General features: G+C 43.3%; 2 protein-coding genes across 5 annotated transcripts in view; one reads left to right on the top strand and one right to left on the bottom strand.

Moving 5' to 3' along the window:
- Nucleotides 1–156: 156 nt before the first annotated feature.
- FBXO7 (F-box protein 7) lies at nucleotides 157–16,337 on the top strand. 2 transcript variants are annotated; one of them, XM_040438092.1, is made up of 10 exons: nucleotides 157–210; nucleotides 636–762; nucleotides 2,518–2,734; nucleotides 3,958–4,179; nucleotides 5,977–6,121; nucleotides 7,037–7,120; nucleotides 8,843–8,938; nucleotides 9,020–9,196; nucleotides 10,081–10,118; nucleotides 14,906–16,337. In XM_040438092.1, the coding sequence occupies exons 2-10, from the start codon at nucleotides 641–643 to the stop codon at nucleotides 15,218–15,220; spliced, it is 1,416 nt and encodes a 471-aa protein (XP_040294026.1). In that variant the 5' UTR covers nucleotides 157–210; nucleotides 636–640; the 3' UTR covers nucleotides 15,221–16,337. The 2 variants fall into 2 exon arrangements, with proteins under 2 accessions (XP_040294026.1, XP_040294016.1); XM_040438082.1 differs by lacking the exon at nucleotides 157–210 and adding an exon at nucleotides 257–565.
- Nucleotides 16,338–19,890: 3,553 nt separating this feature from the next.
- SYN3 (synapsin III) overlaps nucleotides 19,891–25,253 on the bottom strand; it is a 337,312-nt gene continuing 331,949 nt past the window's right edge. For 2 of the 3 annotated variants that reach the window (XM_040438056.1, XM_040438061.1), the window contains exons 13-14: nucleotides 22,218–22,515; nucleotides 19,891–21,592 (exon numbers count right to left, since the gene is read on the bottom strand). In XM_040438056.1, the coding sequence (XP_040293990.1) occupies nucleotides 21,460–21,592; nucleotides 22,218–22,515 (431 nt within the window). In that variant the 3' untranslated portion in view covers nucleotides 19,891–21,459. The remainder of the gene's footprint in view (nucleotides 21,593–22,217; nucleotides 22,516–25,253) is intronic. The other variant, XM_040438067.1, reaches the window with a different exon arrangement.

Below are 25,253 nucleotides of genomic sequence, written 5' to 3'. Positions count from 1 at the left end.
GCCAAAAGTGGACATTGTGTACCACGTGACATAACCTCTACAAACTACTAGAGTCTATTTGTAGCTCTTCCGCCACACTCTCCAACATGGCCGTCAAAGATGGATAGTAACTGTCGGCGTCACTTACTCACGTGACAATGACGTCATCTCGTTTCCCGGGGATAGGCGCTGAGTACAGTAGTTAGGACGACTTCGAGGCTGTGTTCGCAGGTAAGGGAAATACCTCTGTCTCCCCCTGCTGGATAAGGTTGGTATCACTTTTTAGTTTTACGGTCTAGACCGAAGAGCTTGCACTCTTATGTGTTCTGTGTCTCTGATTATCACATTCTAGTTAGGCAAACGTCAGAAGCAGTCAGTTTGTGTGCTGTTTCCCTGACGGCTCGTGACTCTGTCAGTCGGCCGAGATGTCACGTGATTGCTCCAAAACCAACGAGCCTAGAGATCGTTCCTTCTAGTTCTAGCAGGTATCCTAGATATTCAGTGTCTCCCAGGGTGAAAATGTCCTGACCAAGATCTCCATTGGTGGGAGCAGTCACCATGTACATCACCCATGATTACAGGGCAGGTAGTCAGCTAGAGTGAAAGTGAAAGTCACTGGTGACCACAGATGCTGATCTGATGCCTTCTCTTCTTTGAGACCATGAAGCTGAGAGTCAGAGCCGGGAAGAAGAGCGGCCGCCTGGAGCTGCAGGAGGAAGAGGTAACATTGGGGGATCTGCGGAGGAGACTGCGCCAAACTTTCCTCCCCTCACTGGGGTTCAGGTACGTGGTCACAGCTGTGGCGTTGAAAAGGTCAAGCGTTCTGCAGCTTTCTAATGTACTTTTACAAGAATTCTGCTTGCTGTCAATACTTCTCATAGCTGAGGGTTTGTTACTAGGGTTGAGCGATTGCTGGGCTCCGACCTACTGTAAAATGTATAGCCTCCACGGAGGTCCTTCCGAAATTTCAGCAAATATCGCCTCCGTCACGTGTCACTTTGTTCGTTCGCGTAAATTACTGTATCAACATAACGAAGCTGAACTCGGCTTCGTTAATCAGCCGGGAGAACAGTTTGGCTTTGTATTTTGATACAGTAATTTATGCGAATAAACAAAGTGACACATGATAGAGGCGAGACGAAGTGAGTCCCGCCATATTTTCTGAAACTTTGAAAAAACCTCCATGGAGGCTCTACATTTTACAGTAGGACGGCACCCATATTCTTACTGAAGTTTTTAAAAGAATCGGGATTGGATGCAGCAATCGGAACCCCATTCGCTAAACCCTAATTGTTACGGTTGTATCCAGTCTAGAGAGTGCTCTGTCGGCTGGAGTTAAAGGGGCTGTCTAGAATTTTTATATTGACGGCACATCATCAGGATAGGTCGTCGATATCTGATCAGTGGGAGTCCGACTCCCGGGAACCCCCAATGACCGTTCCTCACAGCATACCAAGGTCACCGCCGTACATCGTATAGCGGCTGTGCCTCAGCCCCATTCACTTCTATGGGACTTAGCTGAGCCCACGGGCGGACCAGCCATAGACCTTACAGGGAATATCCTCATGGCCGCTGTCCAGGTACATAGCGATCTGATGCTCTCCTGAATTTCCACTGTATCACCATTGGTTTTGCTGGGACAGTATTTTGTGCTGCACTGCGGCATTTGGTTTTGCTGGGGTGGTATTTTGTGGTACACTATGGTATTACTGTCCCCGCCTACATGTGTTGCCCCGCATTCTGTCAATTTGGGCGGGCGGCATTGTTCCTGCTCCTAGAGGCTCCGTTCTCCCACCTTTGTCGCCTCCCTCCAAGTCCTGATTGACAGGTCCAGGCAGCGCTCGCATCTGTCTGCCAGCCCTGTGCTCTGGTGAAATCTCGCACTGTTCAGCATTCAGCGCAGGCGCGGTGAGGAAGCTGGCAGCCTGCGAGCGTCTTTCCCTCACCGCGCCTGCGCTGAATGGCGCGAGATTTCACCAGAGCACAGGGCTGGCAGACAGATGCGAGCGCTGCCTGGACCTGTCAATCAGGACTTGGAGGGAGGCGACAAAGATGGGAGAACGGAGCCTCTAGGAGCAGGAACAATGCCGCCCGCCCAAATTGACAGAAGGCGGGGCAACACATGTAGGCGGGGACAGTAATACCATAGTGTACCACAAAATACCACCCCAGCAAAACCAAATGCCGCAGTGCAGCACAAAATACAAAATACAGCACAAAAGGCTTCACTTTCCCTGCAACTGCTGCTCTCTCTACACTTTAGGACCTGGGAGCCGTGATCACATTTACACTACCTGGTCCTGTCAACCAAAATGCAGAGGATGCGCCATTTGCAGAGAGAGCAGAGCCTGCAGGAGTAATAGCAGCGCCCCGGTTGCTCATTTGTATATAGTTAGACATAATTTTTCTCAGCAATGCGGGCACATATCAACATGGGACCAACACAGATGTCTTCAGGTACAAATCTGCTGACAGAGACCCTTTAATATCCGTTGTGACTAGAGTTTCCCTTTAAGACATTTTTCTGTGTCCTCCTAGTCCTGATGTGACGTTCTCCATCACACTGAATGGCAGTGACTCCCTGACGGAGGATGAGAGCAGCCTGGAGTCCTTAGGAATCATATCTGGGGATCTGATTGTCGTAGTAACCGCTGCCATTCCTCGCCCTGCTCCAGCCCAGGACCAGCCACCATCAGCCAGCGGTACGGACTACAAAAGCCAGCAGTATCAGAGAGAAGCACATGACGTAGCAGAGGTGAGTTCTAGATCAGGACTCGCAGGTTAAAGAGGACCTTTCACCTGAAAATGCAAGTTAAACTAAAGATATACCCTACTTGCCGGCCCCCGGTGGTGCTTATTCAGTTCTTCATTTTGCACTCAGTGCCCCCGTTTGTCCGCGATGCCCCCCCCCCGCAATATTTCCCGCCTTCTATGCTAATGAGCCATTCGGCTTAACTGGGCGGGCCTGCAAAAGTTCTCCCGGGCGTGTCTTTCTTCTCCCTGGCACAGAGCGCATCCAGTCAGCTCGCTCCGCTTTTAGCCAGGGAGAAGAAGCTCCAGTTCTCGAGAGATTCGCGAGAACTGGAGCGATTTCATCCATCCTTAAGCCGCCGCCTCCGACGCTGCACAATGCTTGCCGCAGGAATCCAAGATGGCGCCGGCTCAGGATGGATGAAATCGCTCCAGTTCTCGCGAATCTCTCGAGAACTGGAGCTTCTTCTCCCTGGCTAAGAGCGGAGCGCGCTGATTGGATGCGCTCCATGCCAGGGAGAAGAAAGACACGCCCGGGAGAACTTTTGCAGGCCCGCCTAGTTGAGCCGAAAGGCTCATTAGCATAGAAGGCGGGAAATATTGCGGGGGGCATCGCGGACAAACGGGGACACTGAGTGCAATATGAAGAACTGAATAAGCACCACCGGGGGCCGGCAAGTAAGGGTATATCTTTAGTTTAACATGCATTTTCAGGTGGAAGGTCCTCTTTAAGGCTACGTTCACCATATCTGTTTGGCAGTCCTCAAACCGCGGATCCACAGATACCGGCCGTGTGCAAGAATAGGACATGTAGGCACAGATGTGGACAGCCAGCTTTCTGCTTAAAGGGGTTTTCCAGAAAATTAAAGGGGTATTCCAGCCTTTTGATATTGATCACCTATACAAAACCTGGCACCCCTACAATCAGTAACCCACGCCAGAGCCGGAAACAGAAGGCTGCGTCCGTTGTGCTGCAGCTCAGCTCCCATTCACATGGACCTCCACCTATCCTGAGGAGAGCTCATCCATTTTTAATTCCCAGAAACCCCCTTTAATACCCAGCTGTAGAGAGACAGAAGAAGGGTGGCAGCATGTACCCCTTGTGACCACTATGGGCACCATTGTAGCCACTCAGCTGACAGTATGGGCATAGCTCTTATGGCTGAAGCGGGCAGATGGTTTAATGTCAGCGTTTCTCCGTATTGTAATAATTTTTTTTACATGAAGCCGAGAGCCAGCTCGTCCCAGGGAGCAGCAGGACAAGAGGAAACTATGGAGGAAGACATGCCCAGCTGTCCCCCGGGGCCCATGCTGTGCAGCGAGGCTTCAGATGGAAAGATTCCTCACTCCCTGGAGGCGCTGTACCTCTCCTCCAGCTGCACCAGTGGCAACGATGCTCTAGTGGTTGTTACCCATCTCCTGATGGTGGAGACTGGTTATACAGAACAGGTAAGTCATTCTAAGTGCAGTTACAGTAATCTGCCACTGGGTGTCACTGGCCCCACATTTACTAATGTGTCTGCACCAAAAAATCTGTCTAAAAAGTGTAGCATTTGGGCGCACCTAGGGGTTGTACGCTTTTATCTGACATGCTCGGCAAGGGGCAGGCCTCAGAGGTGACATTTTGTGCCACAATTCTGGCATAAAAATCTGTCTTGAAAGTAAGCCACCCAATAGTTAGTATAGAGTCAGAGAAAAGTGTGTGTCCCTGCAGCAGATTTATCCTCCAGCCTGATCCACTGTGATACATCTGGTGCAGACAGCTTACACCATCTACAGGGGTTGTAAATCCGGGCCACTGTTGCAATAGTCATAGAATTTGGTTGTTCCTATGGATCAGTGACTGTTACCCAACTGCATTCTGGAAATTGGCATCTTTTCACCCGGCACAGTCATCATTAATACTCATCTAAGCTGTTAGGGACACGTCTAACAACAAGCTTGCTGACTGTTTCCAATCTCAACTAGCAGAATAGTGAGTGCAGCTCTGGAGTATACTACAGGTTATAATACAAGATAAGTAATGTAATGTATGTACACAGTGACTACACCAGCAGAATCATGAGTACAGCTCTGGAGTATAATACATGAGGTAACTCAGGATCAGTACAGGATAAGTAATGCATGTGCACAGTGACTCCACCAGAATAGTGAAGGCAGCTCTGGAGTATAATACAGGTTATAATACAAGATAAGTAATGTAATGTATGTATACAGTGACTACACCAGCAGAATCGTGAGTACAGCTCTGGAGTATAATACATGAGGTAACTCAGGATCAGTACAGGATAAGTAATGCATGTACACAGTGACTCCACCAGCAGAATAGTGAGTGCAGCTCTGGAGTATAATAAGGCTGTAACTCTAGATTAGTACAGGATGATTAATGTAATATGTGTACACAGTGGGGCAGATATACTAAGACTGGTCTTAGTATAAGGTCTATTTCTGCAAAATGTACCAACATTTTAAAAGGCACACGTCTTTTAAAAAAAATTGCACATCTCATAGCTGGTGTAGATTTGACCTATAATTTATGCAGGTGTCTGGGAAGGCCATGGCTGTCCTCGTCCTCTCCCGCTAATCCTGCTTGCGCGCGCCATAACTTGTGACTTTCTTAATACCTCAAATGTGATAAATGTGCCCCAGTGACTCCACCAGCAGAATAATGAGTGCAGCTCTGGAATAGAATACAGGATGTATCTCAGGATCAGTACAGGATAAGTAATGTAAGGTATGTACACAGTGACTTCACCAGCAGAATAGTGAGTACAGCTCTGGGGTATAAAACAGGATGTAACTCAGGATCAGTACGAGATAAGTAATATGTGTACAAAGTGACTCCAGCAGTAGAATAGTGAGTACAGCTCTGGTGTATAATACAGGATGTAATTCGAGATCAGTACAGGATAAGTAATGTCTGTACACAGTGACTCCTCCAGCAGAATAGTGAGTGCAGCTCTGGCGTATAACACAAGATACAACAATGGATACAGCTGTAGGATGTCTGTACATGCTTGGAGTTGTAGTTTTGCTGCAGCTGGAGTGCTAAAGGTATGAGTTTCAATCCGTTCTTCTTAAATGGGTACTTCCAAAATAGAAAATAATGTTTTCTACTTCATTGACTATAAGTCACACAGTTTGGGTTGTCCTGCACTTAACCCCGTCATCGTGTGCCCTTAGCCTTGCAAGTCTTTCTCAGATGTCCTTTCTTTTTCTAGTAACCTGTTCTGTATCTCTTTATAGGGTGTAAAGAACAAAGCAGCCGCCATGCCTGAGGGCTGGAAAAGCAGCAGCGGCGTCTACAAGCTCCACTACTCTCATCCATTGTGTGGTAACAGCTCTGCAGCCCTGGTGTGCGTGCCAATGGGAAAACTGGTCATCATCAATGGTAAGAGTGACATGAGGAGAGGTGGTTTTCAGCCTCTATGTGTAAACAAGGCTAATTCCATTCACTGGCAGCATGCAGAGATCATGAAATTGGAAACACAAAATGGAGTAAATGACCTGATATAAGTCACGTTATATCAGGCAAATGGAGTAAAAGAACCAAAAACGGTCCTGGTGTGTTGGGCTCTGTAGGCCTAATGGCGCCGTTCCCATCGGCTGTTGCCCAGTTTTAACCTAGCGCTGACAAGGGCCACAGAGCCCAACACACCAGGACCGTTTTTGGTTCTTTTACTCTATTTGCTACTGGCTGCAGGTACTTTACCCTACTTTCATTTCTTCACACAGTGCGGCTCATCCAGTGTTCTGAAGAAGGCTAAATGCCGAAAACGTTCAGTATATTTCATTGAACTGGAAATCCGCTTGTCAAATAAAATAAAACACTTGAAGCAATCTAGTGGAGTACAGGAGGGTCTCAGTGCTGGAGATATGAGATCCTGGGGGGCAGGGAGGTGTCGTTATTTCCTGTCATTCGTCCTGTTGGAGAACTCTACAGTTATAGGCTCACCCCCAGCCTGAAATGGCTGATAAGGCCGAGGTCACATCTGCGTTGGGAACTTCAGCACTGTAATCCGTCCGCTTTCCGGCGTATATGGCGGCTTTCAGCCGGACAAAAGATGCTACGTGCAACATTTTTGGTCTGGCTGAAAGCTGGCATATATGCCAGAAAGTGGCCAGGTTACAGCTGGATCCCATTACAGTGAATGGGGATCCGGTGGTGCACGGTGGTTCACAGTTCAGATGTGAACCGAGCCTGACAGAGTACAATAGATTGAATTTAGCTTCCAGAGGAAATGGACCAGCTGCAGATATACTGTCAATGGTTGTATCTTACAGCATATCATCTTGTCTTTTGCAGCTACTTTGACCATTGGTAGTGAGCTGAAGTGTGTGAAGAGGCTGCAGCTTCCCACCGAATCCTACATAACCTACCCGCCACAAGGTAAGAGAGCCATGGTGGGACCGTACAATGGCCAACCATTGCAGAACCAAACATAGTTCACCACCAGCTTCTAACACCATAAGACTACAATGAGGTAGGTTTGCTCACGCGAGAGCCTATGTGTACCTTGGAAGCTAGCAATGCAGACGTATATCATTTCTCAGTACTTACTGAGTGGGCTGTGCTTGGTGTGATGTCAGAGCTATGCTGTGTGCTCTAAACCAATCAGATGTTTGTACCTACTGCTCCCCTCCTCTGACAGCACAAGTCTTATACATATCCTGAGACAGAGAGACTAACATGATACCACCCACACACAGCATGAGTCTCGCACCCAAGCTTAGGCAGAGAGACTGTACCTTGATCCCTCCTTCCTCCCATTTCACAGCATGAGTCTCACACACAACCATAGGCAAAGAGACTGTACCATGATCCTTTCTCCTCTTCCTCCCCTCTCACAGAATGAGTTTCACACACAGGCATAGGCAGAGAGACTGTAACATTGATCCTTTCTCCCCTCTCACAGCATGAGTCTTACACACAAGCATAGGCAGAGAGACTAACATCGATCCCTCCTTCCTCCCATTTCACAGCATGAGTCTCGCACAGATAATTAGGAAGAGACATTGCTGCACTGCACCCACTCTTTCCTGCCTTCTAATTACTGTTTTACACTAGCTGGGTATTTTGAGGGCCTTTGCATGTTAGTAACATAGTACATAAGGCCGAAAAAAGACATTTGTCCATCCAGTTGGCCTGTTATCCTGCAAGTTGATCCAGAGGAAGGCAAAATACCCTGTAAGGTAGAAGCCAATTTTCTCCACTTTAGGGGAATAAAAAATTCCTTCCCGACTCCAATCGGGCAATCAGAATAACTCCCTGGATCAACGACCCCTCTCTAGTAGCTATAGCCTGTAATATTATTACGCTCCAGAAACACATCCAGGCCCCTCTTGAATTCCTTTATTGTACTCACCATCACCACCTCATCAGGCAGAGAGTTCTATAGTCACTGCTCTTACCGTAAAGAATCCTCTTCTATGTTTGTGTACAAACCTTCTTTCCTCCAGACGCAGAGGATGTCCCCTCGTCACAGTCCTGGGGATAAATAGATGATGGGATAGATCTCTGTACTGACCCCTGATATATTTATACATATTAATTAGATCTCCCCTCAGTCGTCTTTTTTCTAAAGTGAATAACCCTAATTTTGATAATCTTTCAGGGTACTGTAGTTGCCCCATTCCAGTTATTACTTTAGTTGCCCTCCTCTGAACCCTCTCCAGCTCTGCTATGTCTGCCTTGTTTACAGGAGCCCAGAACTGTACACAGTACTCCATGTGTGGTCTGACCAGTGATTTGTAAAGTAGTAGGAATATGTTCTTATCACGGGCATCTATGCCCCTTCTGATGCAACCCATTATCTTGTTGGCCTTGGCAGCAGCTGCCTGACACTGGTTTTTGCTGCTTAGTTTGCTGTTTATTAAAATTCCTAGATCCTTTTCCATGTCAGTGTTACCGAGTGTTTTACCATTTAGTATGTACGGGTGACTTGCATTATTCCTTCCCATGTGCATAACTTTACATTTGTCAGTGTTAAACCTCATCTGCCACTTATCTGCCCAAGCCTCCAATCTATCCAGATCCCTCTGTAGTAGTATACTGTCCTCATGTTCATATATAATATGTTATACTAGCAAAGCAAATTAACTTTCTTCCTAGACGGTAATGTGGCCATGGTGTACAGGGACTTGCAGAAGTTATCCCGCCTCTTTAAAGATCAGCTGGTTTACCCTTTACTTGCTGCTACTCGGCAAGGTAAGCGATCATTGGAGCAAAGAATGGAGGAGAGGTGTGGGGATAATAGACCTGATCACATTGTACTCCTATATCCCACAGCCCTGGAACTTCCCGATGTCTTCGGTTTGGTGGTCTTGCCCCCAGAGCTAAAGCTCCGAATTTTCCGTCTTCTGAATGCACGCTCCATTTTGTCTCTTGGTGCCACTTGTAAAAATTTGCAGGCCGACGCGGAAGACCCATCACTGTGGAGGTTTCTCTACATGAGAGATTTCAGAGGTAAGTGTCTTATCCCCCCTGTCACATCCAAGGCTGCATTCAACGTACTGCAAATTTCCTGAGAACTCCAAGCTACATAGGCTTTAATTTTACCGCTACGCTCCACTGTTTCTCTTCAGCGGGCAGAGAATTCTGGGAGTTGTAGTTTGGTCGTCTACACTAGGAGCTATACCTTATTCTAATGTAGAAAAAGATGACATATCCCAGGATGCAGCGCATTAGAGGTTTGAGTCTGTCAGCACAACGTCGCATTGTGGGATATTATAACAGCAGGTGGGCACAGGTAACGTGCGCTTGTGCAGCCTCAGAGCCAATGGGAAACCAATAGAATTCTGAATGCGGCTTTGGAAGTGAATGGAGTACAATATGATTTAATTGAAGACCAACACTGCATAGCCTGTTCTTACTAGAACTCAAACCAATAAAGGAAAGGTGAGGGCTGATAGCTAACAAGAAGTGAACAGAATTCTAAAAGCAGCTTGGGGAGTGAATGGATTATAACACGTATTGTAAGATCACCACGTCATAATGTGTTCTGTATAAAACTCAAACCACCAGGCAGAAGGAAACTGAGGCCTTGCAGTTTCAGAGCCAGTGCCAAGATTCACGGTCCTGCACCCTGTGAGTCAAGGGGAATGAAATGCAGCTCTAGAAGTGAATGGAGTATAAGATATTATATATCACCACACCATAGCATGTTTTGTACAGGGAGGCTGCATGATATGAGGACGCCACCAGCAGCATTCTAAATGCAGCTTTAGAAGTGAACAGACTATAAGACATGATGATAGACAAGTTTGGCATGGTATAGTTACTAATGAGATTCTGCAGGGACAAACTTTATTTGGTTGAGAAGTAACTGCTGTGTCTTTCTGTATAATCAGATCACGGTGTAAGAGACCCTCACACAGACTGGAAGGAGGTAGGTGTCTATGTTTGTGATATATATAATATATAATATATATATATATATATATACTCTGCTCAAAAAAATAAAGGGAACACAAAAATAACATATCCTAGCTCTGAATTAATTAAATATTCTTCTGAAATACTTTGTTCTTTACATAGTTGAATGTGCTGACAACAAAATCACACAAAAATTAAAAAATGGAAATCAAATTTTTCAACCCATGGAGGTCTGGATTTGGAGTCACACTCAAAATTAAAGTGGAAAAACACACTACAGGCTGATCCAACTTTGATGTAATGTCCTTAAAACAAGTCAAAATGAGGCTCAGTAGTGTGTGTGACCTCCACGTGCCTGTATGACCTCCCTACAACGCCTGTGCATGCTCCTGATGAGGTGGCGGACGGTCTCCTGAGGGATCTCCTCCCAGACCTGGACTAAAGCATCTGCCAACTCCTGGACAGTCTGTGGTGCAACGTGACATTGGTGGATAGAGCGAGACATGATGTCCCAGATGTGCTCAATTGGATTCAGGTCTGGGGAACGGGTGGGCCAGTCCATAGCATCAATGCCTTCGTCTTGCAGGAACTGCTGACACACTTCAGCCACATGAGGTCTAGCATTGTCTTGCATTAGGAGAAACCCAGGGCCAACCGCACCAGCATATGGTCTCACAAAGGGTCTGAGGATCTCATCTCGGTACCTAATGGCAGTCAGGCTACCTCTGGCGAGCACATGGAGGGCTGTGCGGCCCTCCAAAGAAATGCCACCTCACACCATTACTGACCCAATGCCAAACCAGTCATGCTGGAGGATGTTGCAGGCAGCAGAACGTTCTCCACGGCGTCTCCAGACTCTGTCATGTCTGTCACATTGTCGGTGGGTAATAATTCAATTAAGAATTATTAATTATGGTCATAAAAATAATTAATCATAAAAAAATTAAATTTATAAAATTTGTCATAAATTCTTAAAATCATGACCTGGTGAATTGTAGACAACCTAATTGATACAATTCACATCTGAGTCCGACTATTTCCTCAGATAAATAAGTTATTTTTGACGTGAGATGACGTTAATGATAAAATGTAGTTCTGCATTATACAATGATACGCAGGTATTATAAAAATATGCAGATTTATTGGTTACAAGATTATAAACATAATGATACATGCAAATGAATATATATAGCGTTAATATAAAGCATTACAAGCTTAACAATACATGTGAGTGGAAATAACTTGTCACATTATAACCAAGCTATTATTAGGTTAGGATATCAAAATATGAACATAAGTTATATACATTACTGCTGTTCAGAGAAAACCTCATGATATCAAGATGGGCATGTCTAATCCTAGACATCAATATAGAATGCTAAATACATTCTGCCCCCCCCTAACCAACTACACATCACATGGCTTCAAGATGGGCAAATCCATCCAAGGATATAACTTAGAAGAGATAACTTTATCCTTCCGCCCCATCCTGGACTATTTTCACATACGTAACTTTGGTAAGACTATTAAGACAAATAACTGGGATCTAGGATCTTAAATGGGAAGGATTTGACGTCTTTCTCGTGGGAATCCATCACTTAGCTTGGCGAAGAATGTTCTATCAATATAATATATATATATATATATATATATAAGCAATCATTTTATGCTTTGCTAGATTATGAGTCTAGATTCTTCTGCAGGTAGAATGAAGTCTCACAATATCCTAAGACTACATCTCAATATGGAGATGATCAATTAATTTAATCATTTATTTATTCGCCAATCTAGATGGTATAATTTCACCCACACTATCAAATTAGTCTTAATAAAATGAAATATCATTTTCTGTGTCTCTTACCAAGTCCTAGTAGGAATCTTACTTCTGCTCCTAGGAAAGCTGGGTGGTCCATCATAGCACATCTCATCATGGCTTTCATCTTGATAGACCCCTCTAGAGACTCAACTTCTCTCTTTTCCTCTCTCTCTTTCTTTTTTCCCTCTCTTGCCTTCTCTCTATGGCTTATGATCCCAAACTTATCAGTTAGACACACCTTCCTAGTTTGGGAACTTTCCAATCATTGTCGGATGGGCGTGACCATTGATAAAATGTGACATCATAACCCTACCCAGAATGCATTTTTGCTACTGTTGTAATGTCACCTACTGACACATAGGTGGCACTGCTGTATAAGCTATTTGCATCATAGTATAAAGGGTTAACTTATATAAGTCCGAATATACATTTTGACCTTAGAAGCTTTAATTCAAAGCTATAGGGATTAATTCTGACACTTGTAGCAATTAGAGACAGATCTCTAGGCGTCTCTTTTGAATGTTTCTCACACTTAATTTATGGCTCGTAAATGGCTTGTTTTCTCACAGAGATATCAGTACCTCCTCTGTCATACCAAAGATGTGATTAATTGTTACAAAACACACATCTTCACAGACACTCTTCTTGAGACAGATATTCCCCTAATGAGAAATATATATATATAATATACTGGATACATGTTGTCTTCGTAACATATAACAATATAATATAAACAAATATATATATGTTCTACTGATTGTCATATGCTAAGGACTAAGGCTCATTAAATGAATACATACATATTATATATTTTATTTCATTAATAAATGCCTAATTGTATAGGTAATTATCACCAGCTGCATAAAGCTTATCTTTTACTCCCGTCATAAATTTAAGTAAGTAAACAAGGCGGATTCTTCTCAGACTGGTACATTCATGAGAAGGATAACACTGAAGAGTATAAACCTTTGTGTGACCTTAATTTGCCCTACTAAAGACATACAAAATTGCAACTATAGTTGAGCATGGCTCTTAAAGGCAATGAACATCCATTTTGACAATAATGAATTGGATATCAATGCATTTACCTATGAAAAGGCACAACAACATGTGCTCAGTGTGAACCTGCTTTCATCTGTGAAGAGCACAGGGCGCCAGTGGCAAATTTGCCAATCTTGGTGTTCTCTGGCAAATGCCAAACGTCCTGCACGGTGTTGGGCTGTAAGCACAACCCCCACCTGTGGACGTCGGGCCCTCATATCACCCTCATGGAGTCTGTTTCTGACCATTTGAGCAGACACATGCACATTTGTGGCCTGCTGGAGGTCATTTTTCAGGGCTCTGGCAGTGCTCCTCCTGTTCCTCCTTGCACAAAGGTGGAGGTAGCGGTCCTGCTGCTGGGTTGTTGCCCTCCTACGGCCTCCTCCATGTCTCCTGATGTACTGGCCTGTCTCCTGGTAGCGCCTCCATGCTCTGGACACTACGCTGACAGACACAGCAAACCTTCTTGCCACAGCTCGCATTGATGTGCCATCCTGGATAAGCTGCACTACCTGAGCCACTTGTGTGGGTTGTAGACTCCGTCTCATGCTACCACTAGAGTGAAAGCACCGCCAGCATTCAAAAGTGACCAAAACATCAGCCAGGAAGCATAGGAACTGAGAAATGGTCTGTGGTCACCACATGCAGACCCACTCCTTTATTGGGGGTGTCTTTGTAATTGCCTATAATTTCCACCTGTTGTCTATCCCATTTGCACAACAGCATGTGAAATTGATTGTCACTTAGTGTTGCTTCCTAAGTGGACAGTTTGATTTCACAGAAGTGTGATTGACTTGGAGTTACATTGTGTTGTTTAAGTGTTCCCTTTATTTTTTTGAGCAGTGTGTGTATATATATATATATATATATATATATATATATATATATATATATATATATATATATATATATATATATATATAGTACAGACCAAAAGTTTGGACACACCTTCTCATTCAAAGAGTTTTTTCTTTATTTTCATGACTATGAAAATTGTAGATTCACACTGAAGGCATCAAAACTATGAATTAACACATGTGGAATTATATACATAACAAACAAGTGTGAAACAACTGAAAATATGTAATATTCTAGGTTCTTCAAAGTAGCCACCTTTTGCTTTGATTACTGCTTTGCACACTCTTGGCATTCTCTTGATGAGCTTCAAGAGGTAGTCCCCCTGAAATGGTTTTCACTTCACAGGTGTGCCCTGTCAGGTTTAATAAGTGGGATTTCTTGCCTTATAAATGGGGTTGGGACCATCAGTGGCATTGAGGAAAAGTCAGGTGGATACACAGCTGATAGTCCTACTGAATAGACTGTTAGCTGCTTTTTTCTTGCCATAATATAAATTCTAAGTAAAGAAAAACAAGTGGCCATCATTACTTTAAGAAATGAAGGTCAGTCAGTCAGCTGAAAAATTGGGAAAACTTTGAAAGTAAGGGCTATTTGACCATGAAGGAGAGTGATGGGGTGCTGCGCCAGATGACCTGGACTCCACAGTCACCAGACCTGAACCCAATCGAGATGGTTTGGGGTGAGCTGGACCGCAGAGTGAAGGCAAAAGGGCCAACAAGTGCTAAGCATCTCTGGGAACTCCTTCAAGACTGTTGGAAGACCATTTCAGGGGACTACCTCTTGAAGCTCATCAAGAGAATGCCAAGAGTGTGCAAAGCAGTAATCAAAGCAAAAGGTGGCTACTTTGAAGAACCTAGAATATGACATATTTTCAGTTGTTTCACACTTGTTTGTTATGTATATAATTCCACATGTGTTAATTCATAGTTTTGATGCCTTCATAGTCATGAAAATAAAGAAAACTCTTTGAATGAGAAGGTGTGTCCAAACTTTTGGTCTGTACTGTGTGTGTGTATATATATATATATATATATATACACACAACTGCCGTGTCCTACCCTATGTTCCCTTTATGTATTCTGCAGCTTTATAAACAGAAGTATAAGCAGATGTTCCGTGTCAGAAGATGTGGACCCCACATACTGGACTACCCACCTTTTCACCCTGGTCCGTATTCTCCTGACCAATACCCACCCAACTTTCCCTACCCACCAGGCATTATTGGAGGTGAATATGACCAGCGCCCCACTTTTCCATTTGCCAGAGATCCCCTTTCATTGTTGGACCCACACAGACCCCGTGTACCGGGACTCTTTCGGCCTGCCAGGCCACGGTTTGACCCCCTTTTACCGGGCCTCTTCCAGAATCCGTCGCAGTCTAGATGGGGGCCTTTCTTATGAGTGAAGCAGAAAGAAGTCTAGTGTGGAATAGCGAGGAGGATCCAAATTGACCCCATCCTATACATGCCATGGACTATGACACTGGATGGACACCTGGCCTGCTTTTGTATTCCATAGGCTGTGCCGCTTACGCTGTTACTGCGGATTATGGGAGTTAGCACCTCTTCAGCTTATAATCTTCAGAGTGACCGATGTTTTCCCCAATATCTTCCTGTCCCATATCACACTCATAGGGGTCAAGGAAGCTGAGATACAGGGCATGTCTTGTGGAGTCTTTAGACCTGATGTTGTAACATAGAGAGAGCACCAGTCACCGGTGAGCTTGTTTCCTAACAAACTGGTCCTCATATCTCAGCTATCTGGGACCAAAGAAATGTGACATAGCGAGGGGAGTTGGCTTTTGGTACTAATAGCAGTTATTAACTTTTAGGTTTTGTGTGGAATTGGCCATTCAGTCAAAGTTTATAATTTAAAAAAAAAGTTATTATTTTTATTTTATTTTTTTGGTCACAACTTTGTCCCATCACAGATGTCACATCCTGTGATTAGAAGATTAAAAGTTCACATTTTCAACCTATTATTTATAGCTCCAGTGCATATAAAAAATAGGAAAGTCTGTAAATAAATTGAATGAAAAATATCCTACCATTTGTCTATGCAACTTCTAGCCACAACTATGTGTTGCTATGGTAACAGACTACAAATAAACTGTGTGTAGTCAGATCGTGCAGTTAATACCCCATCCATGTGTCCCCTACTTTGACGAGAAGCAGGGGGCAGACTGAGTATGACTACAGAGTTTGTTCATCTGCATTCATGCAATACTAAAAATAATAAAAAAGAAAAATTCAGAGACCACCCCAAGCAAAAATCTGTCCACAGTGAAGTTATATTTCTATTAATTTTATCAATTTTAGATTGATATATATTACATGGGCTGCGCTCCTCTCATTAATTATTCAGCATATACTTGATAGATCTATCTGACGTATATAAGATTGTAAGCTCTTTTGGGCAGAATTTGTTGGAAAAGTTAGACGTTTTATTAAAAAAAATTCACATTTTTTGCCGATTTCTTTCCTATGCAGAGACCAATAAAAAAGTTATTTATAACCTATATACTCCGCCTTGCCATACTCTAAAATTATAAAATATGGGTATACTTCTGGAGGTCTAGGAATCTGAGATGTGAGGAGCTGTGTACAGTGGTTAGTGTTTTATGACTAGCTTCAGACTGTGGGACCATCTTGAAGTGCCAGAACTGCAATTAGGGCTCATACACCATCAGACCATTAGGGAAGGGGGAGCACTATATAAAATGCAGGTTTATATGCTATTCAGGTTCTGAGAAAAGCTGGGTGACCACCTTTTATGGGCACCTTGCAGCCATCTCGGGGATATAGAAAACAGTAGACAGGCACTCAGCATCTGGTCCAACATTCATCATGTAAGCAATTAATAAAAGTCATTAATTAAATCCACATTTATTCAAATATGTAAGTTAAAAAAGTCAGCTGAAACCCCAAAACAAAAATAAATTCCAGGAAATGTATATAAGGATAATTAAAAATGAAAAAAAATGAAGACAAGTCCCAATTGGAGCTTCCTGTAATATAATTTGAGATTATTATGTTCAATTCCAAAAGTTATTGCTGTAGCTTTCAAACACTAATATTTAAACAAGCATATGATGAAATGTATTGAACGTTGTTCACATTGCTCCAGGTATTTAAAACGGATAAAAAGAAGTATATAATTGTGGAAAAGTTTAAGTCTCTTAGTGTGTGTGTGTGTGTGTATGTATCGCTCTGGTAATTCATCTATATATACTCCACTTTGATTTATATATGTATACCCATATAACATATGGGTGGTTTTTCCCCAAGGTAAGTAAATAGTTAAAATATTAGTCGTTCATTCACATAGGTAAGTAGCCGGTAAACATGAATAGTTCATATCTCATCCGTGTGAAAGCTTCCATGTAAAAACTTGATCCAGTAATTAATATTTCATAATGTTCATCATGGAGAGCTTGTTTACTATTGAAATACCATTAATGTAGCCAACGGGTTATGAGGTGTAGACGGTGAGTCTCTTAGTATATTACTCACTGTTCGGTCATCTGTTGTTAGCTGGTCCTGGTGGCGTCCCACCCGGTAATCAGCTTCACTCACCCTGCTTGCTGGTAGCTTGAAATTTCGGACTCTTTGACCGTGTAGTCAATGCGCCGAAGTTGCTTCTCCCCGTGGTGTACTACGTAGTTTTGGCCGTATAAGCCGTGCGCCCAGGTCGGCGTCCCACATGTTGTACCTCACGTGAGTGAAGCTGATTACCGGGTGGGACGCCACCAGGACCACCTAACAACAGATCACCGAACGGTGAGTAATATACTAAGAGTCTATACCTCATAACCCGTTGGCTACATTAATGGTATTTCAATAGTAAACAAGCTCTCCATGATGAACATTATGAAATATTAATTACTGGATCAAGTTTGTACAAGTTTTTACATGGAAGCTTTCACACGGATGAGATTATTTTTATTTATTTTTTTCTTTCATTTTTAATTATCCTTATATACATTTCCTGAAATTATTTTTGTTTTGGGGTTTCAGCTGACTTTTTTAACTTATATATTTGAATAAATGTGGATTTAATTAATGACTTTTATTAATTGCTTAAATGATATATGTTGGACCAGATGCTGAGCGCCTGTCTACTGTTTTCTATATGATAAAAACCTTTTAAATCATTAGTGACTGGGTGAGTCACATCAGTCAGAGCACCAATTCCCCGACAGTAGCAAAGGAGAGCCGCTATAAAGATATTATATATATATATATATATATATATATATATATATAATCTCAGGGACATCCAGAACGAGCCCCCCAAAGTGAAGGAGAGAACTTAGTGCAAGTGTGGCCTCGCTTCATGCAGTCCCATAGTGGTGAATGGAGAGGTGGCTGTGCACGCAAGGTGTGCTCTTCATTCACTTCCATTAGACTCCTGAAAATAGATGACACTCGCCTATTTTCGGAACTCCCATAGCAATGAATGGCGAGCACGCCGCACTCAGGAGAGAGGTGTGTCTCCTACCTGACATTGGTGGATATGCCACCAGTATTTGAGATGGGTATAACCCTTTCATGCTCTTTGTGTAGACAAAAACTTGAGGCATTTCTTTTTTTTTTACCTTTTTTTTATTCTCTCAATAAATAAACACAAATACACAGAACATAAAGCAGGAAGATCCTGGCGTAAAACTGAGGACTTCAAGGCCACATCTTCTCTAACCCTCCCCTCTTATCAGCCAAAAATCTTCTCATTGTTCCTATATCAGTCACATTCTGGCTCTGCTTTATCTTAAAGGGGTTCTCTGGGAGTAGAGAAACTTGCTTTCTTCCAGGAATTGCAACACACCTTTTCATGAGTTGTATGATGGCTTAAAATGAATAGAGCTGAGCTGCAATACTGCACACAACCTGTGAACAGATGTGTTGCACTAATTCTGGAATTAAGCAGCCATGTTTTTCTAATCCTGGACAATCCCTTTAACACAGAAACAAACCTCTCCTTCCTAAAACTACAATGTGGAGAACGAGTCAAATAAATGTAAATTTCCCTGGTGGATATTCTCTATTCTAGTAGATAATGGCCTATAACCCTTCCTTGATGCAGTCCACCAAATCCCAGTAAGGCTGGTTTCACACGGGCGTTGAGGGAAAATGTGCGGGTGCGTTGCGGGCACATGTGCGATTTTTCAGCGCGAGTGCAAAACATTGTAATGCGTTTTGCACACGCATGAGAATAATCTGCATGTTTGGTAACCAAACCCAAACTTCTTCACAGAAGTTCGGGTTTGGGTTCGGTGTTGTGTAGATTGTATTATTTTCCCTTATAACATGGTTATAAGGGAAAATAATAGCATTCTTAATACAGAATGCATAGTACAATAGGGCTGGAGGGGTTAAAAAAAATAAAAAATAATTTAACTCACCTTAATCCACTTGCTCGTGCAGCCCGGCTTCTCTTCTGTCTTCATCTTTGCGGTGTACAGGAAAAGGACCTGTGGTGACGTCACTCCGGTCATCACATGGCCCATCACATGATCCATCACCATGGTAAAAGATCATGTGACGGACCATGTGATGACCGGAGTGATGTCACCACAGGTCCTTTTCCTGTACACAGCAAAGAAGAAGACAGAAGAAAAGCCGGGCTGCGCAAGCAAGTGGATTAAGGTGAGTTAAATTATTATTATTTTTTTTTAACCCCTCCAGCGCTATTATACTATGCATTCTGTATTAAGAATGCTATTATTTTCCCTTATAACCATGTTATAAGGGAAAATAATAATGATCGGGTCTCCATCCCGATCGTCTCCTAGTAACCGTGCGTGAAAATCGCACCGCATCCGCACTTGCTTGTGTATGCTTGCGATTTTCACGCAACCCCATTCACTTCTATGGGGCCTGCGTTGCGTGATAAACGCACAATATAGAGCATGCTGCGATTTTCACGCAACGCATAAGTGATGCGTGAAAATCACCGCTCATATGCACAGCCCCATAGAAATGAATGGGTCCAGATGCAGTGCGGGTGCAATGCGTTCACCTCACGCATTACACCCGCGCGGAAAACTCACCCGTGTGAAATGGGCCTAAGAATATATGTATTGCTGCGGGGTTTTGTTATTTGCATGTTGATCACCCATGTGGTTTTCAAGCCGAGATGTTGAAAGCGTGAAATCTCTCTGAGGACAGTAGGTAACAACTCATAGTATATAGCTCTGTTCTTGGTCTCCAAATTAAATGAAGACCCAAAGGATGGGAAGCATCGACGATGTAACTGAGAAATTCCATATTGTGTAAAGTTCAGACTCTAAGACTTTATTTATATTTGTATAATCTAGGCCAAACCATCAATCTGATCTTGCAATACTCCATGGATTGTTAAATTAAGGCAGGAGTCTAGGGTACGGTAATGGGGTCAGATTTGCTCCCAATTCATTACTGTACCTCAAGATCCAAACTACACAGTCCACACTCGTCTCACAAGTTATATTGTTACCAAAACCCATGTAACCTGTGGGTGCATTACCGAGACACGACTAGTCTCACAGCTTATCTAGAGGGTGCATTATCAACTTCGGGCCTCTAATCTGCCTAAAAAAAGGTTATTTTGCATGGAAGTGGACCAGAATTGTACCCATTCAGCGAGGAATTATTTTCTGTTGATAGGAAGACATGTTTTATGGAACTAGAGGGAGAACTAAAAAACACCCACTGCATCTATACACACTTCTTATATTGCTGGGGTAGGAAGACTTGAGAAGTCACGTTGACTGGAATGGCTTCTAGTTTTTGCATAAGTTATTACGGTTACTCGGGGTTTGAAGGACTTGCTGGGTGACTGATGAGGATACAGCAGGGGCAGGTTGGTGGTGGTGTCATGAATTTCAATGGCTTTATCTGCACCTTGCAGCATCATTTGATATGCCTGATCTCAGACAATGGCAGCATAGGCAGGATCTATTTTCAAGCATTAGTATGAGAGAATGAGGCAACTCGCTAGACTAACAATATCTGGACTCCACAGAGATACAGGAGAGTAGAGAAGTTCAATGAGAAGACTTTGTGGTCTTCACTGTGGTAAGGGTCTATGGTGAGATGGCCGAAGATGTTGTAAGAATATGCTAAGATGTGCTAAGAAGTTGGGCTTCATGTTTTAGATTGCCTTATATATCCGGAAACTCTGTACTCAAGGTTAGGCTAAATGCCAGTCTCTCCAGAATATTTCATGTTTTGGGTTCCTGAGGATGAGGGTTGAGCACCACGGGTACGAGATATCAGAACACATATTCATGCTTGGTAAACTATATAGATGCAAGACACCACTGGAGAGATAAGATAAGAAAGCTGAAGATGACTTTCACCAGGTGAAGGGATCCTTTCTATGTTTCAGGCTGTGATTCCAACTAGTTACAAACATTCATGAAGCTGAGGATCTATTGGGGGTTTCCAAGGAAGATGTCCAATTTTGAGATATAGTTGCTGTTAAAGAGAAGATTCAGATGTTCTCATGAGTGTCTCATGGTTCTTTTAGGATAAGAATAGATGTGTCAAGATGATCCAGCACAATAAGGTGTCATAATGGGAATTAGCTTTTCATGTTGTGTTTGTTTAGGTGGCTGTACGAAGAGCAGTGCTCAACACCAGAGAATAATATGAGCTTGTTTAGTCGGAGAACAGACTTGCAAATGATTTTCTCAGGTTGCGAATAGTTTCTGCTTTCGCTTCATCCTCATTCCCGGAGCTTCGTTGGGATGGATCCGAGATATTAAAATTGTTGGTTAGTGACTGCGATTTACTGGAAAATAAATATATAAAAACAGAGCAATTAAACTACAATAATACTGCCCTCTATGTACAATTATATACCTACTATAATACTGGGCCAATTGTACAAGCCTATAACTAATATAATACTGGTGCCTATGTATAACACTATAACTACAATAATACTGGCCACTATGTACAAGAAGATAACTACTATAATACAGCCCCCTACTGTATGTACAAGAATATAACTACTATAATACTGCCTTTTATGCACAAGAATATAACTACTATAATACTGCCATCTATGTACAAGAATATAACTACTATAATACTGCCATCTATGTACAAGAATATAACTACTATAATACTGTCTCCTATGTACAAGAATATAACTACAATAATACTGGCCACGTATGTACAAGAATATAATTACTATAATACTGCCTCCTATGTATAATATAACTACTATAATACTGCCCCCAATGTATAAGAATATAACTACTGTAATACTGCCCCCTATGTATAAGAATATAACTACTGTAATACTGCCCCATGCAAGAATATGGATCTGGATGGATAATACACATATCTGGCTTAAATTGCTCCCGTCAGCAGTAGAACCTCTGTAGATCTACTTGGCGCACAATACTCACTTGAGGTGTGGGTGAGGTGATGGCTGAGTCTTTGCTGTTGATCCAAGAGGTGCCTGTTGGTTCTCTGCCTGCCCTTGTCCTGCAGGTCTAGTCTGTTGGGGGGAAGTAGAAGCCGATTTACTGGGTGCCTGGCCTGGAGGAGTTCCACTTGCAGGTCTTGGGAGCTGGGGAGAATTCGGAGACCTCTGAGGCTGTGGTGAGCTGGGCTGGGAGGGCTGCTGTCCCTGTGGAGAAAGCCTCTGCTGTTGAGGGCCTGCCGTCCTGGGAGGGCCTGCACCTTGTGCTGGACGGACTCCACCTTTACAGAAAAAGGTTATAAATGCGGTTAAGTCATGCCCACGCTCCACATTGAATGGGTTTGCGGCTTTATTGAAATTTTCAATATCTCGTTTTGCTTTCATTGAGGCCGCTTTCAGACGAGCGTATTGAAATTCATCAGTATTCTGGCTCAGGATCCTGATGATATACCATCAGGATTTACATGCGTATTTCTTCCTTCCTTCATTATTTATGCACTGCACAGACTGTAATGTGCGTATTTGGAAACAAATCCGCACAAAACTCGGACATGCTGCGGATTTCAAATACTGACGGAAATGATACGCCTATGTGAATAGCTCCTTTCATTAACACTAGCAGCGGATTATGGTAGATTTAAATCCGGACTATATACGCATTGCAAATACGCTCGTCTGAAAGCGGCCTGAATGGCGATGTTAATGTTTTGTGTCCAGAGGCTGAACATCCATCCATCGTGTCTCCATATAAAGGCCATACACCTGCACAGGCCTAATATCCCAGCTACTGTATCCAGTATAGACAATCCTCGCAGCTCTAGATACCTGCTCTGATACATTGTAACAAACTATCAGCACCGGAGAGAACTTTTTGCTGTTGACCTTTTAACTCTCAGAAGATTGTCTACATTGGATACAATTGTAGCAAGCCTTCAGCCGTGAGAAAAAGTAGGTCTGTATTGGTTTTGAGCTTCTGTATGTGAACTGGCAGCAAGCAGAGATGTATGTACATGCCAGGGCTGTACATTACTGGCAGCAAGCAGAGATGTATGTACGTGCCAGGGCTGTACTGTGCAATAGCCTGTAGAGTAGAAAATGGAATTTCTAATGCTCGGCGTTATGTGATGTGGATTAGTCCACCCGGGTGCTCCATGGCACTAGATGTCCTACAAAAGTCACACCAGCAACAAACTATAGAGGATTGTCACTTTCGTGGTGACATTCTGTGTGCCATTACTGGGCTGCAGATTGCACAAAACAGGTTTGTTTGTGCATTACTAAGTATGGCCAGCAGATGTCACCAGTGTACCAGAAAAAAAACTCTGTGGGCAACTTGGCTTCCCATTGAAGTTGGAAATCTGACATTGTGAAGACAGCATGGATTTTTAAAGAGGACTTCTCCTGACATGTCTGTTTTAGTACCTACTTGCATTCTCCATGTAATAGCAATTCTGGAGCATCTTTAGGGTGTTTCTATAGGTTTAAAAGTAATATCAGGAAGTATTACTTTACTGAGAGAGTAGTGGATGCATGGAATAGCCTTCCTGCAGAAGTGGTAGCTGCAAATACAGAGAAGGAGTTTAGGCATGCATGGGATAGGCATAAGGCCATCCTTCATATAAGATAAAGCCAGGGGCTATCCATAGTATTCAGTATATTGGGCTGACTAGATGGGTCGAATGGTTCTTATCTGCCGACACATTCTATGTTTCTATGCTTTCATATAGCCCTCAGGTTTTGCCATTCCTCTATTTTTCCTCCTTGAAGTTTATGTATGGTCTGCCAGCAGCCTGCAAAATCCAACTGGGTGCTACCAGTTAGGGGTGGGGGGTTCCCTGTACATCCTGATACTTCCTGCACTGGTTGGATGGTGTCAGACTGTGAAGGGACACAGCCTAACTGGTAACTCCCATTTAGACCTTTAGGCTAGGGCTACAAGACGACATGTGTCGCACCAATGTTGCGCGACAATTTTTCGAATGATATTCTATGGTGTCGCACTGCGACATGCGACTTACTGCGACACAACAGTAGCAAAAAATCCATCCAGGTCGCAACATGTCGCAGTAATTATAAAAATTGTTGCGCGGCATTAATATTGCAGTGTAGTTGTGCCCTATGTGTCGTCGTGTAGCCCTAGCCTTATTGCAGACCCCTGGCAATTCATTTCTAAATTTCGGCACAACATAATTATATGAAAAGATGCTTCAGAATTGTTATTACATGGGCAATGCATGTAGTTACTAAAACAGACATGTCAGAGGAAGTCCTCTTTAATCTGTGTTGTGGGGAAACATGACACATGCATATTATTGGCACACAATGCACACGGGTAATCTCAACTGAGTTTAGGGGAGCCACAAAGGTCTTCAGCAAACCCACTTGTGGGCAAATAACATGCTGATTTGCTTCAGGATCTGGATTTCTGCTTGCAGATTTTAAGCCAGAAACTAGAAATAAGTGGAATCGGAGAAAGAGAGGCATTTTTTTAACTTGTCACAGGGTCCCGTGATGAGTGGGGGACATATGACCTGCCTCAAACCAGATGTTGACGTGTGGAGACCTGAGATCTACAGTGATGGCAGGGGAGCAAAGGAGCAGGAACCAGGCAAGGATGATTCCCTCTGCAGGTCCAGCCATGCTGAATGGATCAACCCAGAAAAGCCCCGGGGGAGGGGGGGGATACAACAACACCTTTAAAGGGTTTGTCTGTGTTCAAATGAGATGCCGCTGCTGCAGCCAAAGCATCAAATCATGGCTGCAGCCTGGTGCAGAGGATGGAGCCACAACGCTGGATTGGAGGGGGCTCCAGATGGTGAGATAATTTTTTTTAACTTTCTTCCTGCAGTGTTTCCTACAAAAATTGGAACTTGGACAGCCTCTTTTAAAGGGGTTTTCCGAAATTCTGATACTGGTGACCTGTCCTCAGGATAGGTCATCAGTATCTGATCAGTGGGGGCTGACACCCTGGAACCCCACTGATCAGCTGTTTGAGCAGGCAGTGGCACTCCTGTGAGCA

The sequence above is a fragment of the Bufo bufo genome, chromosome 1 (assembly GCF_905171765.1).
Source record: "Bufo bufo chromosome 1, aBufBuf1.1, whole genome shotgun sequence".
Taxonomy (NCBI): Eukaryota; Metazoa; Chordata; class Amphibia; order Anura; family Bufonidae; genus Bufo; species Bufo bufo.
This window is presented reverse-complemented; position numbering and strand designations above follow the sequence as displayed.